Below are 19,306 nucleotides of genomic sequence, written 5' to 3' on the forward strand. Positions count from 1 at the left end.
TTTGTGCTAAAAGTGAAGGTCACTAGATTTGATAGCAAACGTTTCAGAAAAGCTGTGAGGTGAATTAAAATAATATATTAGCATTGATTCTATTGACAAGGATGGTAACAGCCTAAACCCTCCAGAGTATTTACACAGTCCAACTCCATTCTGTGCGTGTTACGATCAGGTGAATAGGGATCGATTAATTCCCCTCTTTTCCCTCTCCTCATTTGACAGCAACAATTTTTATTGTCGCAACGGATATAATTGTCAATTTAGTGTGTGGTTAACTGTGTATGCATTGGGATCATAAAATACACTGTAAGGTTTTTTGAGTGTTACCAAAGAAAAAAGGATAGGTTTTACTTAGACTGGGTTAAGTACAATAAGATACTAAAATACGCTCCAACGCAGTTTCTCTCTCACACACACACACACACACATATATGTATAGATTTATATATATATATATATATATATTAAGATCATGGCTGTTCTGATTGTAACTTTCACCCCACACCTCCATCCTATCCCGGTAACCCAGTAACCCCACCCAACCTTTTTGGTCACTAAGGGCAATTTATCATGGCCAATCCACCTAACCTGCACATCTTTGGACTGTGGGAGGAAACCGGAGCACCCGGACGAAACCCACGCAGACACGGGGAGAATGTGCAGACTCCGCAGAGACAATAACCCAGTGGGCAATCGAACCTGGGACCCTGGCGCTGTGAAGCCACAGTGCTATCCACTTGTGTTACCGTGCAGTTCATTAGTTCATGCCTCTCTACTAGGATTAGTTATTGCCTCTCTCAGCCAGCTTCCATTGTCCAAGTAACAGTTTGTCTCCTAATAGCTGAGTACCCGGATGAGTGTCTGTACGTTGTCCTATTGGAATAGGGGATGTGGTTCATTCATATTCTCTGGTGTCATTGTTTTTGGTTGTTTTTTGCAGACAGGTAGACTCCATCGCAATGGTGTTGGAATGTGAAATGTAGTGATGCCAATTTTGTAACCATCTTTGGCTACTAGCTCACATCACTAATGTACTTTGATCTTTTGTTTTTTAAATTCAATTAGGGGTTTCCAGCCAGTACATCCAGAATTTATTTTGGTACAAGGCCTGTTTTCATGACAATATGCCACTGCACAAACATCGACTCAAGGAAGAAGCAGTTATACTGTTGCTCCAAAGCTTGACTTGGAACATACTTGCGAGCCAGGAAACTGTTTTCTTTGCTGTTAGATGCTGAAATTATAACTGGTAGATTTCAAGGAACTGGAGTGTTGATTCCTTGAGTAATATTGAACTCATCAGACGCAAACCTGGTTGTTCAACTCAGGAGAAAACTATTCCCAATTAGACGTCTATGATATAAACAGATCAAAAGGCATGACTCATGACAAAATTTGTATTTATATTCCTTGGCTGTTTTTTGTATACATGCCGAGCTTTATGTAGCTCGTGAGTGGAAAGTTTTAATTCTATTGCAGTCTTTGGTAAAAGAATAACTGGAAATTCTGTATTTAAGGAAGTACTGTTGAAGTAAAGATTCAGGGGCGAAATTCTCCGTTATCGGCGCAAAGTCCGCCGATCGGCGCAAAAAACGGCGCAAATCCGACTTGCGTCACGTCGGAAAAATGGGTCGAAAGTCTCCGGCCCGAAATGGGCTAGCAGCGACGTAACGGGATCCGCGCTTGCGCACGTGGTTGACGCCGTGCAGCGTCATACGCGCCGCACGGCGTGACGGCTCATAAGGCCGCGCTGCTCCCCCCCCACCCGACTGGAACACCCGACCGGAACACCCGACCGGAACACCCGACTGGATGGCTGGCCGCCGCTCAGCCCCGAGGTTCGAGTCACGTGATGTGGAGGCGCTCCTGGATGCAGTGGAGCAGAGGAGGGATGCCCTGTATCCCGGGCACGGCCGCAGAGTTGCCCCACGCCACAGCCGGCGTCTGTGGAGGGAAGTGGCAGAGGCTGTCACCGCTGTGGCCCTGACACCACGGACAGGCACCCAGTGCCACAAGAAGGTGAACGACCTCGTCAGAGCAGGCAGGGTGAGCCTCCCCATATCCCACCTCCCCCATATCCCCCCTCCCCTATATCCCCCTCCCCCATATCCCCCCCTCCCCATATCCCCCCTCCCCCATATCCGCCATATCCCCCTCCCCATATCCCCCCTCCCCCATATCCCCCCTCCCCCATATCCCCCCTCCCCCATATCCCCCCTCCCCCATATCCCCCCTCCCCCATATCCCCCCTCCCCCATATCCCCCTCCCCATATCCCACTCCCCATATCCCCCCTCCCCCATATCCCCCCTCCCCCATATCCCCCCTCCCCCATATCCCCAAGTGAATCCAGCCCTAACCTTAACCTCTGCAATGCACGCGCAACCGATGGCGTGCATTCATATACCTGCCTAACAGTGTTGCCTTTTACCCCTGCCACCCCCCCCCCCCCCCCCAACAGGAGAAGCGCGCACACAACAATAGCGAGCATGTGAGGACTGGAGGAGGCCCCGCTGATGAGAGGCCACTGACCGAACACCAGGAAAGGGCCCTGGAACTGGCTGGCGGACCTGACGACCGGGAGGTTGCTGATGCAGAGGTCGGGGGCGTACTAGCAAGTGAGCCACCGACAGCCCGGCCCCATATCCCCCCTCCCCCATATCACCTGATCACTGCCTGCGTGTCTAACCATGCATGCTTCATTGTGTATCGCAGGACCAAGCGTCCAGGCACCCATCCCCGCAGATGCAGACCACCTGCAGGATGCCCCTCGGAGGCCACGGGAGACGGAGATACCCCGACCCTCCAGCATGCGACGCCTGCAGTATGCCCCTCGGAGGCCACGGGAGACAGAGAGACCCGGACCCTCCAGCATGCGACGCCCGCAGGATGCCCCTCGGAGGCCACGGGAGACAGAGACACCCGGACCCTCCAGCGTGCGACGCCCGCAGGATGCCCCTCGGAGGCCACGGGAGACAGAGAGACCCGGACCCTCCAGCGTGCGACGCCCGCAGGATGCCCCTCGGAGGCCACGGGAGACAGAGAGACCCGGACCCTCCAGCGTGCGATGCCCGCAGGATGCCCCTCGGAGGCCACGGGAGACAGAGAGACCCGGACCCTCCAGCATGCGACGCCCGCAGGATGCCCCTCGCACACCATGGGAGATGGAGAGACCTGGAGCAACAGGGAGACGACACCCCCGTCACGTGCGGGAGCGACCACCCAGCGACGAGGGGGGCAGCCACAGGCCCCCGTCACATCCGAGCCAGGACACCACTACCCAGGACACCACTACCCAGGACACCACTACCCAGGACATCACTACCCAGGACACCACTACCCAGGACACCACTACCCAGGACACCACTACCCGGGACAGCACTGCCCAGGACACCCCTACCCGGGACAGCACTACCCAGGAAGACGAAATACCGGACAGTGACTCAGAGTGGATGGGTAAAGACGAAACCCCACCCCAAAGTGCCATGGACTCAGAGTGGGACGAAGAGCACGACACAACGCCACTGGTGCACCAACACCCTCCACCATCGCAGAAACACTCACCTCGGTTGGGCACTTTCGTGATGAGGCGTCTGGTACACTCGCTGGTGCGCACAACACAGCCGTCCCGGTACAGCAGGTGGAGGAAGGAGCAGCAGAGGGGCCGGGCGGTCGGAGGGCAGCCCAGTCCAAGCGAACATCTGCCGCCCAGATGGATCCCGGGTTCCTGGAGTTTCCACACCCACACGTAGATCCGATGCAACCACCGACACGGAGACGAGCGAAGAGGGTGACGGGCGGCTTGCGGCGGCTGCAGTCGCAGGTGGAGGAGTCCACCCGCGTCCAGGTGCTGGAAGTGGTGCCGGTCATGCGTGCCACCCAGGCCAACACCGCACGGGTGGCGTCCGCGGTGGAGGCAATGGGTGTGACGGTGTCAGACATGGGGAACGGTTTGCGAGGCCTGGGGCTTTCCGTGCAGGCGGCGTCTGTGGCCCAGGACATGGCTGCCCTCTCACAGGAGGCCATGAGCCAGCGCCAGATGGCAGAGGCGCTCAACACCATAGCCCAGTCTCAGCAGGCCATGGCCCAGTCTCTGCAGGCCATGGCCCAGTCTCTGCAGGCCATCGCTGAGGGCATCGGCGCCAGTGGCCATGTGCGAGCCGGCGTCGAAATGTCACAGACAGGGTTTGCCAACCCCCTGGGCTCCATGGCTGCAAACCTGCAGACCCCTGTCGATACCAGCACGGGCCTCCAGGACTGGCAGCGCCAGATGTCGGGGGGGCGTCGGATGGCCAGTCCGTTCGCATCCCCCACCCATGTAGAGGCATGGGGGCCATCGGGCACCCCGAGGGAGGAGGAGGTGGTGTGGTCCGTCCCGGCTCCCCCTGTAGGGGAGGTCCCGGAACACCGCGACACCTCGGACTCCCCCCCCTTCCGTCCCAGGTGCATCGGGTGGGCAACGGGCAGGACAGGCTGGCAGCTCGCCATCCCAGTCGCCCGGGCCGCAACCTGGCCCATCTAGGCCAGGACGCCCCAGGAAACGGCCGCCAAAGGGATCCAGTGTCAGAGGGCAGGAATCACAGGAGTCCACCTCCAGTTCTGCTGTACCGTCTGGGGAACCATGTAGATGTAGTCAAAGGGCCCGTAAGGCCAAACAATTAGACACTGAGTAAGTTGGCACGGGTGCAGGGCACAGATGAGTTTTAGGGGCTAGGGCACGTGCATGAACTCCTTTGGTTATTAAAGTCAATGTTACACCTACAGAAGCTGCCTTTGTGCTCTGTCCAAAGCGTGCGGGGGTGTCATGTACATTGAGCGCAAGTGTGTGTGTGAGGGGTGGTCTTACCTCAGCACCGTGTGAGTCTGCCCCCTTCCCCCTGGGCCGCCATCAACATCCCCCCCGGGCAGAGGACGGGACCGTGCGCTGCAGTGTCACAGCCGCATGCAGGGATGGTCCGTGTGGATGATGGTACTGTGGCCATGGGTCAGACATAGTCCAACGATGTGGAGCCAGGAGCTAACCGCAGGGCAGGTTGTCATCATCCTCCATGGCCTGCAATAGACACGCGTCCACCCGCAACTGTGTGAGCCCGGCCGTTGTGCCGCAGGTGGATCGGCAATGGGGGGGGGGGGGGGGGGGGTGGTGTGCATGCGGGTGGGGTGGGTGGCGTTGGGTAGGGGGGTGAGGGTGCTGGGTGGGTGTGGGTGGTCGGCTGTAGCCATGGTGTGCGGTCTGTGGCCATACTACCCGATTCCCACGCCCATCTAGTCAGTGAAGCGGGCGGCTATCAGTCTGTCCCGTGCTGGCTGGGCCAGCCGGTAACGGTGGACAGCCACCCGCCTGTGTCTACCCCGTCTGCCCTGGCCATTACCCCCATCCCCCTCATCTGGGGAGGACTGCGCCTCTTCCTGCTGCTCCTCCACTCCGCCCTCCTCTGCCTGCGGCACATCGCCCCTCTGTTGGGCTATGTTGTGCAGGACGCAGCACACTACAATGATGCGGCCGACCCTATCTGACCGATACTGGAGGGCGCCCCCAGAGAGGTCCAGGCACCTGAAACGCATCTTCAGCACGCCAAAGCACCTCTCTATCACTCCCCTTGTCGCTACATGGGCATCATTGTAGCGGTTCTCCACCTCATTGCGTGGCCTCCGTATTGGCGTCATCAGCCACGATCGCAATGGGTAGCCCCTGTCGCCCAACAACCAGCCCCTCAGCCGGGGATGGCATCCCTCGTACATGCTGGGGATGGATGACCGCGACAACACGTATGAGTCGTGTACACTGCCTGGGTAACGGGCGCAGTCTTGCAGGATCATCATGCGGTGGTCGCAGACCACCTGTACGTTCATCGAATAGGTCCCCTTCCTATTGGTGAACACGGCCCTGTTATCTGCAGGTGGCCGCACGGCGACGTGCATCCCATCAATCGCGCCCTGGACCATGGGGAACCCGGCCACGCAGAGAAGCCACGGCCCGGGCATCTTGGCTGGCTCGGTCCACAGGGAAGCGGATGTAGCGGTGCACCATGGCATATAGGGCATCTGTCACTGCCCGGATGCACCGATGCACCGATGTCTGCGATATGCCGGACAGGTCCCCACTCGGTGCCTGGAATGACCCCGTTGCATAAAAGTTCAGGGCCACCGTAACCTTGACGGACACGGGGAGAGGGTGTCCCCCGCCAGTGCGACGCGGTGACAGGTGTACCCCAGCCAGGTGGCATGGACCGCATGGGTCCAACTGTTGGAGGCTGGCACCTGGCCAGGTGTACCAACTCACTTGCTCTAGCACCCCCCCTCCCCGGCAAGGACCCCCCCAACCTCCTCCCCGGCACGGAGCCCAACCTCCTCCCCGGCACGGACCCCCCCAACCTCCTCCCCGGCACAGACCCCAACCTCCTCCCCGGCACAGACCCCAACCTCCTCCCCGGCACGGACCCCCCCCAACCTCCTCCCCGGCACGGATCCCCCCCAACCTCCTCCCCGGCAAGGACCCCCCCATCCTCCTCCCCGGCACGGACCCCCGGAGCCCAGCCCACTCTAACCACCCCCCCCGCCGCACACACACACACACAACCCGAGACACACCTCTTCCCACACATTCAGACTCCGGCCACGCCATCGCCTGCCCAGCGGCCAACCCCCCAGGCCGTCACTCACCTCCACGCTGGTCGGCATGAACCTGGAGCACAGGTTCACGCCGATGAAAAGGAGGTTTGATTTACGTCGACATGAACGGTCATCACGTCGACAGGACTTCGGCCCATCCGGAAGGGAGAATATCGGCAGGCTGAAAATCGGCTGCCTTGCGCAGACCCGTGCCATTCTCCGAAGTCAGCGGCGCCATTAACGGCCCGCCGACTTTTCTCCCTTCGGAGACTTCGGCAACCGGCGGGGGCGGGATTCACGGCGGCCAACGGCCATTCTCCGACCCGCTGGGGGTCGGAGAATGACGCCCCAGGTCTCTGCTAGTTGGTGAATAGAAGTTTAAATGGAAAAGATTTTTTTAAAGAGCAGAGTTGCGAAAGAAAATGATTTTGACTGTTTTCCTTCCTAATCAACCTATTTTCTATAAACTAAAATGCTTTTGTAAGACCAAAAGACGGAAGCAGAAGTAGGCCATTCGGCCCATCGAGCCTGCCCCACCATTCAATGAGATCATGACTGATCTGATCTGATAATCTTCAACTTCACTTTTCCATCTTATCCCCATAACCCTTGATTCCCTTACTGATTAAAAAATCTCAACATATTCATGGATTGGGTTCGGCTGCTGCACAGGACACCGATGGCTAGTGTCCAGAAGAATAGAATGAGTTCGGAATACTTAATTTGAATCAGGGACGAGGCAGGGATGCCCACTCTCCCCACTGTTTTTTTGCTCTGGTGATAGAGCCGTTGGCAGTGGCTCAGGGCGTCGAGGGGTTGGAAAGGGATTGAGCACAGAGGGATTTTGTAATATGCAGCTAATCCTCTGCTATATATCTCAGATCCGGTGGGGAGTTTCGATAGGATTATGGAAATCGTGAGGGAATTTTGCTGTTTCAATGGATATAAATTGAACATGGAGTAAAGTGAGGTATTCCCGATTAATGCCAAAGGGCATGAGAGAATGCAAGGGGAGTTGCCGCTCCGGATGGTGGACATGAGCTTTCAGTATCTGGGATACAGGTGGCGTGGAGCTGGGCCCAGCTGCGTTAATTTCATTTGGCACAACTGGTGAACTGGTTCTACAGTGAATGGTAGAACCCTCAAGAGTATTGACAGTCAGAGAGATCTAGGAGTACAAGTCCACAGGTCACTGAAACGGCAGCACAGGTGGAGAAGGTAGTTAAGAAGGCATACAGCATGTTGCTGCTGTATAGAACCTTTAGTTAGGCCACACTTGGAGTATAGTGTTCAATTCTACTCGCCACACTACCAGAAGGATGTGGAGGCTTTAGAGAGGGTGCAGAAGAGATTTACCAGAATGTTGCCTGGTATGGAGAGCATTAGCTATGAGGAGAGGTTGAATAAACTTGGTTTGTTCTCACTGGAACGAAGGAGTTTGAGGGGCGACCTGATACAGGTCTACAAAATGATGAGGGGCATAGACAGAGTGGATAGTCAGAGACTTTTTCCCAGGGTAGAGGGGTCAGTTACTCGGGGGCATAGGTTTAAGGTGCGAGGGGCAAGGTTTAGAGGAAATGTACAATGCAAGTTTTTTACACAGAGGGTAATGGGTGCCTGGAACTCGCTGCCGAAGGAGGTGGTGGAAGCAGCGACGATAGTGACGTTTAAGGGGCATCTTGACAAATACATGAATATGATGGGAATAGAGGGATACGGACCCCGGAAGTGTTGAAGATTTTAGTTTAGACGGGCAACATGGTCAGCGCAGGCTTGGAGGGCTGAAGGGCCTGTTCCTGTGCTGTACTTTTCTTTGTTCTTTGGTGCAGGGTATCAAATCGGACTTCTAAGAGGTGGGGATGTGTTGCCTTTGTCGTTGGCTGGGCACATGCAGACAATTCAAATGACAGTGCTGCCCAAGTTCTTGTTCGTGTTGCAGAACCACTCCATCTTTATTCTCAAGTCCTTTTTTAGGAAGGCGAATGTGATAATTTTGAAGTGCATGTGGGCAGGAAAAGCTCCACGAGTGAGGAGGATGTTTTTGAAAAGGGGGGATGGGGGTCAGGCACTGCCGAGTCTGATGAATTACTGCTGGGCTGCGAATATCGAAATGGTCAGGAAATGGGCACTGGAGGAGGGATCGGTTTGGGGTGGATGGAGGCAGCGTCAAGTAGGGGGACTAGTTTGAGGGCACGGTTGCTGGCGTCCCTCCCGTTCTTCCTGGCCTTGTATTCCGTGAGCCCGTTGGTTGGCTAAGCATTGCAGTCCGGAACCAGTGCAGGAAACAATTTGGGTTGGAAGGCATGTCTCTGTGGGCGCCGATATGCGATAATCATAGGTTAGTGCCGGCGGAGCTGGTTCCGGGGGTGGCAGCAGGTGGGGATCGAGTACTTCAGGGACTTGTTTGTCGGCATATGTTTGTGGGCCTAGAGCTTGATGAAGCGTATCAGTTGCCTAAGGGGAATAAGTCAGGTACCTGCAGGTGAGGGGTTGCCACCTCCGGTGTTGCAAGATAAGCTTTTGTCTGAAGATGACATTGGGATGGGAAGAGTGTCAGACATTTGTGGAGAGCTGATGGAGAGGAAAGGCTCTCCAGTGTAGGAGATCAGGCGCAACTGGGAGGAGGAGTTGGGTGGGAGGCGAGGGCCGGGCTGTGGAAGGAAGCCCTACAGAGGGTGAACGCACCCTCGTCAAATGCGAGGTTAAATATCATCCAATTTAAGGTGGTGCATATGACGGTTGCGAGGATGAGCATTTCCTTACAGAGGTGGAGGATAGGTGTGGGCGGTGTGCAGGTGGAGGTGCAGCAAACCACATCCCCACATGTTCTGGGTGTGTCCAAGGCTGAGGGTTCTGGCAGGGATTCCCGGATGCCATGTCTGAGATTCTAGGTGTAGGGGCGGTCCCGCTTCCGGCACTGGCGATATTTGGATTGTCGGATGATCCAGGGGTCCAGGTGGGGAGAGTTGTTTTGGCCGTTCCCTCCCTGAAAGTCCAGAAACAGATTTTGTTGAGTTGGTGGAACTCAAGCCGCCAAAGCCGGGTGTGTGTGTGAGCAACCTGGCGGATTTCCTGCACTTGGAAAAGGTTAAGTTCGCCATATGTGGAGTGAGGAGGGGTTCACCCTGAGATGGAAACTCTTTCTCAACCCCTTTAAAGTGAATTAAGGCATCAGCGGGGTGGGGTTTCATGTATTTTCTTTGTTTCGGGGTGGGTGGGGATATAACGGAGGGAAAAAAATAAGGAGACAGGGTGATTGGCGGGTTGGTTATCCGTTACCGCGATTGGCATATGTTTTTGTATCTGGTGTTTTCATTTTTTTGATATTTCAGAACAATAAGGAATTACACAGATTCACCACCCTCTGAGATAAGACACTCCTCCTCATCTCAGTCTTAAATGGGTGACCCCTTACTCTGAGATTATGCCCTCTCCCATAAGGGGAAACAACCTGTCTGCGTCTTTGCTTTACTCACAAAGCTTGTTCACAGTTAACACTGATGCAGCAGATCTTTATTTACATCGGGGGACGGGGGTAAATTCATGTAACTAAATGTTATTACATTCCTTTTGTAATTATATATATATATATATATGTGACTTAATCAATATTAATCTTTTGAATGGTAAATTAGACCTGACATTGTTTGCCTGTTCAGTTAGACTCACAGGATTTCACAGCACTATTCAATTTCAAATATGGAGTTCTTGCGATGACTTGGCCAGCATTTCTTCCTCAACCAGCGCAACATTATTATTTGGGCCATTTTTTTGTTTTCTTGTTGATCGGATTTTGCTGTCAGCACAATTGGAAACCATGATTGTCTGCAAAATAATTTTGACTGCACATCAGATATAACCCACTACTTGAAAATTACTGAGGGATATCCTAAGAATATGAAAAGCACTGTATAAAAAGCAAGACCGTTCTCTAAGGAGCTGACAGGGAATTATATCCGTCAACAAGCCAAGACTTTCATCTATGATCCTCATTACAACTGCGCAAATATCTCAACTTATTACTTCATAAAAACATTTTCTTATCTTATTTTTTATTTTATTTATTGCTTTCATCCCTTTATTTCCTGGACATAGGGCATATTATGAAATAATAAGTTGAGATATTTGCGCAGTTGTAATGAGGATCATAGATGAAAGGTTCCTTAAAGAATCTTGGGGCGGAATTTAATGGAAAATTTTCTAAGTTCATTTGTGGCGGGTTAGTTCCCCATCGTTATCAAACGACACTTGGTCACCTTTTGGTGCTCTGGTGGAGAGTTTCTCACTGGTTGAGCCCCGCTTAGAATTTTTTTCATCGCTGGGGAACTGAACTCCGAGGTCAGGTTGCCATTCAGAAAGGGTGCCCTGATCTCGAAGTGAGCTTGTGAGTCCCCCACACCCCCCCCCCCCATTCATGGGCAGTGTCACCCCGTACTCAGGTGAGTTGTGGGCATTAACCCACACCCCCTCAAGTGAGGACACCCCATTATGGAATCCCCCTTCTTCGGGTCCCCTTCCAGCCCCCCACCCTTCCAGGGTCCCCACCTGTCACCACCCCTCCCAAACCTCCCAGAGCCCCTTCCTAGCTGCCCTGTATCCCCACCCTCCAAACCACTTCTCCACCCTTCTTCCAAAGACATGGCCTCCTCGAGCTGTGACCTTTGGTACTGGCACCCTGACACCCAGTCAGTTCTCCAGCCAGCTTGGCAGTGCCAGGGCGGCGGTGCCACATGGCCAGTGCCAAAGTGCCCCTGTTCCAGGGAGAGGGCCAGGGAGCCCTGAACTATCCTTGACGACCCAGGGGTCTCCAATGCCCCAGGCGACCCACCCCTCCGTTGAGTGCGTTCAGCCTGGTCCATGTTTGTGTGGTCCAGTACTGAACGCCGCCTGGCTGCAACCTGCCTGTGAGGCTGGTGGTGGAACCTGGGAGGCCAGTAAACCCCGGGTAAGCGGCATCAGTAGATTTAAAACCTCCTGACATACGTGCTGTTTGGCCATGTCCGTTTTGGACGTGCTTCAGATTCCGATGCCTCGCGGGACTTGGGTAGATCCCACAAGGCATGAAGGCTGCCCGGAAGCCTGCTAGCGGCCTCTCCCGGGATCTACCACCCGTGTTGTTCTCTCACTGGAGCGCAACGTGGCCATAAGTGTAGAAGAGTTTAGTTTAGACAGGCAGCATGGTCGGCGCAGGCTTGGAGGGCCGAAGGGCCTGTTCCTGTGCTGTACTTTTCTTTGTTCTTTTGACACAGAATCGCACCCTTGTTCTCTTTCTTTCAGCCCTGGTGATTCTTACATTCTGTTGCTCTCTGTCAACTTCTGCCCTAACCTCCTGAATTTCCTTTTCTCTAACTGCTGCCTGTTGCTTTCTGTCAACTTTTTGTATTTTTACTTTAGCCTTTTTCAACTTCCTTGACTCTTCATGCCATCTGTCACGTTCCTTTACCAAGTAATAATGTGTAGCCTCAGAACATAATTTACCTACAACAAATAAAGTGAGAAAAATAAGCAAATGAAATATGAAAGTAAATCAAATATTTGTGATGTAAATTTGTCACATTCTTTCCTGGAATATATAGTTGAGCTTGGCTAATGCATGTCTCAATGCAGGTGTGACTATAGGCAGGGCCGCAGCCAAAGCCCCCATTGGAGGTGGTTAAAAGTCACCTCCCTACAACATACCTCTTGGTTTAAGATATCCCATCAAATTTGGTTGACATTGGCCCAAGGTCCTCTGAGGAATTTGCCAACACACAGACATTGGCTTTTATGTTTTCATTAAAGCAATGTTGTAACAAGATATTCCATTCATTCCTTTATGTGTGCTCTGCCCAAAGCTAGGTCCTTGGCTAGTTGTGTGCTAATGCTTCACCTTGAGCTATTTTTGTTGGCCCTTTTTGTCAGTGGTGCTTTGCCATTGCCTTACATTTTCAGAGGCCCCGAGTCAACTTAGCTGGAGAGGGAATTGAATCCAGAGTGTTGACATTATTCTGAACCACATACCAGCCATGTAGCCAACTGAGCTGACCGACCTCAACAAGATACTACCTAATTTTTAAAAAAACAGAATATTGTAGACTGGAAATAAAATGAGAAAATATTGGAACTACTAGGCAGGTCAAACAGCATCTGTAGAGAGATAAATGTTTCAGATTGATGACATTTCAGGATCTGATGAAAATTTATCCAACTGAAGCCATTAACTCTGTTTCTCGAACAACAGATACTGCTGAAGGTACTACATGACATGCATTTAGAAAATCAACCACAGTTGATGTGCCGAAGTGAATGTTGTGTAATCTTTTGAAATAAAAATGGGAAACAAGAACTGTGCATATATTCTGTTTTAATGTGGCTGTGACATCATGTTCCAGTATAAAATGTTGGTAATGTTCATTGCTGCCTTTAGTCAATACCATTTTGAAGATACAATTAAACTACTTTTAATTAATTCCAAAATAACCTTTGGTGCCCAAATGTTACTTGTCATTTATTTTTGTTGTGCATGGTTTCTTCCTTTCAATATATGGTACCTTTTTTAAAAAATTGTGACCGACTTTCTTTGCCTGATGTCTTAGAAGTAGCTATACTGTTCCCTATCTATCCTATTCAACCCAAGCTGTTTTTCCGGTCCCACACCCTGTTAAGCACAAAGACTATTCCTTGTAACTCTGTCTGCCTCCAAACGTGCCTGAGCTTCTGCCGCTGGAACTCTCATTCACCCCCTTGACACCTCAGATTTAATCACTCCAAGTGTTTCCAACTTCCACCCTCCAATGTTTCTGTTGATAAGGTGAGCAGGACAAACTTGGATCTCTTGCCTTTGGGCCAGAAATTGAAGTTCTAGACGCAGAGTCTTTGCACATAGATGCTGGGCTGGTTTCTTCATTGCGATCCATCCCTCTACCACTGGTGGCAGGATTCTCTACTCCAGCTGCTTGTCAATGGAATTTCCCATTGAAACCACCTCACACCACTTGGAAACCCGCAGGTGGAGGTTCGCTGCTGGATGGACCAGAGAATTCTGCCGCCAGCGAACGGCCAGAGAATCCCGCCCGCTATTAGAGGAGGTGATAAAGACAATGCAGAGGGTTATATGAAGGTTTCAAGACACCTCACATTGCTCAGTTGTTGCGATCTATCACAGGATGATTACACTCTTTTTCTTTTAACAATGGTTTCATTTTTATAAAAAATGAGCATGCCTAGAGCAGCACGGTGGCGCAGTTGTTAGCACTGCTGCCTCACGGCGCTGAGGTCCCAGGTTCGGTTCCGGCTCTGGGTCACTGTCCATGTGGAGTTTGCACATTCTCCCTGTGTTGGCATGGGTTTCACCCCCATAACCCAAAGATGTGCAGGGTAGATGGATTGGCCACTCTAAAATTGCCACTTAATTGGAAAAAATGAATTGGGTACTCTAAATTTTTTTTTTTTAAATGCATGCCTCCTCGATGATGATCTTGGTTTACACAAACCTACATTGGCACTGCAGAGAGGCATCTCATAACAGTCATTGCCCATGTGCAGTAAAGTAAGCATATTGTAGTCGTAACATATATATCAGAAGATTAGGAGTGCATGGAGCAACTTATATGATGACATTGTGGTTATTTGAGCTGCCTTGTGATATTCTGTAATGATTTTGTGTTCAACAGATTCGGCAGAACATTTACCCACAAAATGAAATGGAGCCTTGAACATAAAATAAATTCTTCAGTAAAACTTTTAATGTACCTAACACTGCAGCTTATCCAAGTTCTGCTGCCCATTTCACAACTTGATCCTACTTATCCACCACACCTATTAACACAAATGTTTAGTAAACTATGACTTTGTATATTTTCCAGATTCAGTATGAACAGAGAGTCTCGGAGCTTGAACAGCTTTTAGTGGACAATCTAACTCAAGAGAAAGAAAAAATTGATGACCCTGATCCAGAAATGAAGATATTGGAAGAGGAAATTTTTAAGTTAAAAGAGGCCCACAAGTCCAAGGAAAATCGACTCCGGAGTGACATTGAGAAACTGAAAACTCTACTCTTCCAGACAGAATTAAAGTTAATGGAAAGAGAAGAAAGCTCTCTGCGAGTGGCTGACCAGCATATGCAACATACATATCAGCAAGCCAAGATAGAGAAACTCAATTTAGAACTGGCTGCCAAAAACCGAGAAATACAAGAGCTTTCAAAGACATTGGAACATTTACAGAAAGAGAGGAGGGTGCTTCTTAATAACAAAACACTGGCTGACAAATATTCTCAACTGAAGCCAACCAAGAAATCCAAAAGAGACGAGTCTACGGAATCTTTCCCAGCAACTTTAGATGAAAAGGTTTACCAACCAAATGACTTTTCTGGTTCTCACATCTCTGAAGTTCTGAAGGAAAATAACATGTTGAAGAACAACATAGAAAGATATTGTTTGGAAATAGACCAGCAAAGAGCAAAATTAGCCCAATTTGAAAATGAAGCAAGGAGGTAAAGATAGGATTTAACTTTTCAAATTTGTTTTCTTGAAACTGCAATTTGAGGGCATTGTGAAGTATGCGGTATGGTACTAAGGCATGCACTTTAGGAAGAGCCAAGATGCCATTGACCCTCTTCCTGCCCCCGAAGGCTCTCACTTACCTGAGAGCCTCTGACAAGCAAGCAGCTGCTCAATTGCGCTTCAGGGTGAGCCACCTATTGCTCTTGCCGATTCACTGCCTAACATGTAAAGTAGGCCCAGGGCCCAATGTCGAGGCACCTCGAGATTCACTATTCAGTCCTCCTGAATTTCTAGGCTGTAGTACCTTATCATGCCTTTAAAAATATCTCTCAGGACTTTTTCTTTGTTCATGCAACGTGGAAAATCATTGGCTAGGCCAGCAGTTAGAACAAACAAAGAACAAAGAACAAAGAAATGTACAGCACAGGAACAGGCCCTTCGGCCCTCCAAGCCCGTGCCGACCATACTGCCCGACTAAACTACAATCTTCTACACTTCCTGGGTCCGTATCCTTCTATTCCCATCCTATTCATATATTTGTCAAGATGCCCCTTAAATGTCCCTATCGTCCCTGCCTCCACGACCTCCTCCGGTAGTGAGTTCCAGGCACCCACTACCCTCTGCGTAAAAAACTTGCCTCGTACATCTACTCTAAACTTTGCCCCTCTCACCTTAAACCTATGCCCCCTAGTAATTGACCCCTCTACCCTGGGGAAAAGCCTCTGACTATCCACTCTGTCTATGCCCCTCATAATTTTGTATACCTCTATCAGGTCGCCCCTCAACCTCCTTCGTTCCAGTGAGAACAAACCGAGTTTATTCAATCGCTCCTCATAGCTTATGCCCTCCATACCAGGCAACATTCTGGTAAATCTCTTCTGCACCCTCTCTAAAGCCTCCACATCCTTCTGGTAGTGTGGCGACCAGAATTGAACACTATACTCCAAGTGTGGCCTAACTAAGGTTCTATACAGCTGCAACATGACTTGCCAATTCTTATACTCAATGCCCCGGCCAATGAAGGCAAGCATGCCGTATGCCTTCTTGACTACCTTCTCCACCTGTGTAGCCCCTTTCAGTGATCTGTGGACCTGTACTCCTAGATCTCTTTGACTTTCAATACTCTTGAGGGTTCTACCATTCACTGTATATTCCCTACCTGCATTAGCCCTTCCAAAATGCATTACCTCACATTTGTCCAGGTTAAACTCCATCTGCCATCTCTCCGCCCAAGTCTCCAGACAATCTAAATCCTGCTGTATCCTCAGACAGTCCTCATCGCTATCCGCAATTCCACCAACCTTTGTTAGTTCCATTTGAATTACTTTGAAGTGCAGTGATAATTGCATAGACAATCGTAAGAATCATTTTGAACACTTCGATCCCAGGAGAAGTTACTTTGCTTTTGGAGAAGTTGGTTGAGGCATCAGGTAATGGGATGAATGCATCTATTATTTTTAAATTACAGAATTGTTGTGGCGCAGAAGGAGTCAATTCGGCCCATTGTGTCTGCACCGTCGCTCCAAACGAGCATTGTGACGTTGTGCCATTCTCCTGCATTTTCCCCCACCCTTGCATATTGTTTCTGTTTAAATAATCATCTAATGCCCTCTTGAATGCATCAATTGAACCTGCTTCCACCACACTTCCCGGCAGTGCTTTCCAGACTTGAACCACTCGTTGTGTGAAAATGTTTTTTCTCACATAACATTTGCTTCTTCTGTAAATCACTTTAAATCTGCGCCCTCTCATTCTCAGCCCTTTTACGAGCGGGAAAGTTTCTCCCTATCTACTCTCTCTAGCCTCCTCGTTATTTTGAACACTTCTATCAAATCTCCTCTTATCCTTCTCTCCAAGGAGAACAGCCCCAAATTCTCCAGTCTGTCCTCATAGCTGAAATTTCTCATCCCTTGAACCATTCTTAAATCTTTTCTGCACTCTCACCATTGCGTTCATATCCTTTCTGTATGGTGCCCTGAACTGTGTACAATACTCGAGCTGAGGTCGAACTAATGTTGTATAAATTCAGCATAATTTCTTTGCTCTCGTACTCTAAGCTCCTATTAATCAATCCCAGGATACCTTATGCATTATTAACTGCTCTTACCCCCCCTGTCCTGTCATCTTAAGTTGTCTGTGCACATGTGCACGAAGGTCTCTCTGCACCCGCTTAAGAATTGTACCCGTTATTTAATATTGCCTGTCCCATGTTCTTTCTACCAAAATGCATCGCCTCAAACTTCTTCACATCAAACTTAACCTGCGACTAAGATGCCCACTTCACCAACTTGTCTATGTCCTTTTGAAATTCTACACTGTCCTCCTCACAATTTATAATGCTTTCAAATTTTGTGCCATCTGCAAACTTTGAAATTGTACCCTGCACACCAAGATCTAGATTATCAGTATATGTTAGGAAAAGCAAGGATCCCAATCCTTGGGGAATTCCACTACAAACCTTCCAAAGCCCGAAAAACATCCATTGACCATTACCCTGATTCCTATTACTCTCTGAATTTTGTATCCACATTGCTACTCTCCCTTTTATTCCAGGAGCTATAACTTTTCTCACAGGTTTGTTGTATGGCACTGTATCGAATGCCTTTTGAAAATGGGGGTACCCCACAACAACAGCATTACCTTCATCGACCCTTTCTGTTACCTCTTCAAAAAACTCCAGAAAGTTAGCTAAACACAATTTCCCTCAGATATCCATGACGGCCCTTCCTCATCAATCCACATTTTTCCATGTGATTCCTAATTATACCCAGAATAATTGTTTCTCAAAGCGTGCCCACCACTGAAGTTAAGCTGACTGCTGTAATTGCTGGGCTTAACCTTACAACCTTTTCTGAACAAGGCCGTAATGTCTGCAATTATTTTGACACCTTCACTGAGGGGGGAATTGAAAGGTTATGGCCAGTACCTTTGCAATTTTCACTCTCAATTTTCTCAATATTCTTGGATGCCTTTCATCCGAACCCGATGCCTTGTCAACTTTAGAGTGCAGGCAGTCTATCCCACACTTTCTCCTTATCAGTTTTGAACAGTTTCCTCTTCTGTCACCATGGCTTGGGTAACATCTATCTCCTTGGTAAAGACAGATGCAAAATATTCATTTAATACCTTAGCAATGCCCCCTGCCTCCATATGTAAATTCCCAGGAATCTAAAGTCCTCCCATCTTTCCAGCCATGTGTTAATCTGCCGTATTTCTGTACTCACTGACATGTGGCACAGGAAGTAACATCTGAGGTCCTGCTTATTAATTTCTATCTAGCTCCCTGAATTCTGATTGCAGGACCACACCCCCTTCTTCCCTAAGTCCTTGTTACCAATGTAAACCATGACCTCTGCCTGTTTATCCTCCCTCAGAAGTATGTCCTGCAGCATTTCAGTGACATCCTTGATTCTGGCACCAGCGAGGCAACATGCATCCTGGAGTCATGTTTATGTTCCCCTTCCTTCCTTCCTTCTTCCTTCTTCCTCCTTCCTCCCCTCCTCTACAGCCAAACTGCTCATGGTGCCACAAAATTGTCGCTGACTGCACTTCTCAGAGGAACTCGCATCCTCACCAAAATGGAAAACCAATTTGTGAGTGGAACCTCAGGGGACTACTGCATTACCTGCCTGGTTCCATTGGTCACCCATTCCCTTCCTGTCTCCAGGCCCCAAAGCTGCAGTGTGACCACCTCTCTGAACATGCTGTCCACAAATTTCTCAACCTTGCAGAAATGCCACAGTGATCCCAGCCTCTGCTCCCGCTCTGAAATCCAGAGCTCAAGTTTCTGCAGCTGGCATGTGTTTGTCTAGCACTCTGATAGAGTTCATGACTTCCCACATATTATAGGCCATGCATTCCACTCGACCAAGCTGCTCTGCCATGTGCAAACTTTACTTCCCTTACATTAACTTTATTTTACTTTTTATTATTTGTTTCCCTTATTACTAGAGTTTCCCACTTAAATCCAAGTGTAGCTACTTTGTTAAAAATAATACGCTTTTCTAATTTGCAGCAATTTAAAGTAAATCCCGAACACCAGTTTCTTACCAACCAATTAACTTGTGGGTTTTCCAATGGTGTCACTATGTGTATATTCTCAGTCACCTCTGGAACTCAGCATGGCTCAGTTTCGAGCGGTTAATTGGTGTGCTTCTCCGACTCCCAAGGAAAATCTAGGCCCTGATTTATCTGCTCCTGCTCTAGGGTGTGCTC

General features: G+C 49.9%; 1 protein-coding gene across 1 annotated transcript in view; it reads left to right on the top strand.

Moving 5' to 3' along the window:
- The window catches only part of cep162 (centrosomal protein 162), a 211,735-nt gene that overhangs the window by 158,998 nt on the left and 33,431 nt on the right, over window positions 1–19,306 (top strand). The window contains exon 24 of the mRNA XM_072499835.1: window positions 14,453–15,081. Coding sequence (XP_072355936.1) covers window positions 14,453–15,081 — 629 coding nt within the window. The remainder of the gene's footprint in view (window positions 1–14,452; window positions 15,082–19,306) is intronic.

This window comes from Scyliorhinus torazame, chromosome 4 (assembly GCF_047496885.1).
Source record: "Scyliorhinus torazame isolate Kashiwa2021f chromosome 4, sScyTor2.1, whole genome shotgun sequence".
NCBI classification, from domain to species: domain Eukaryota; kingdom Metazoa; phylum Chordata; class Chondrichthyes; order Carcharhiniformes; family Scyliorhinidae; genus Scyliorhinus; species Scyliorhinus torazame.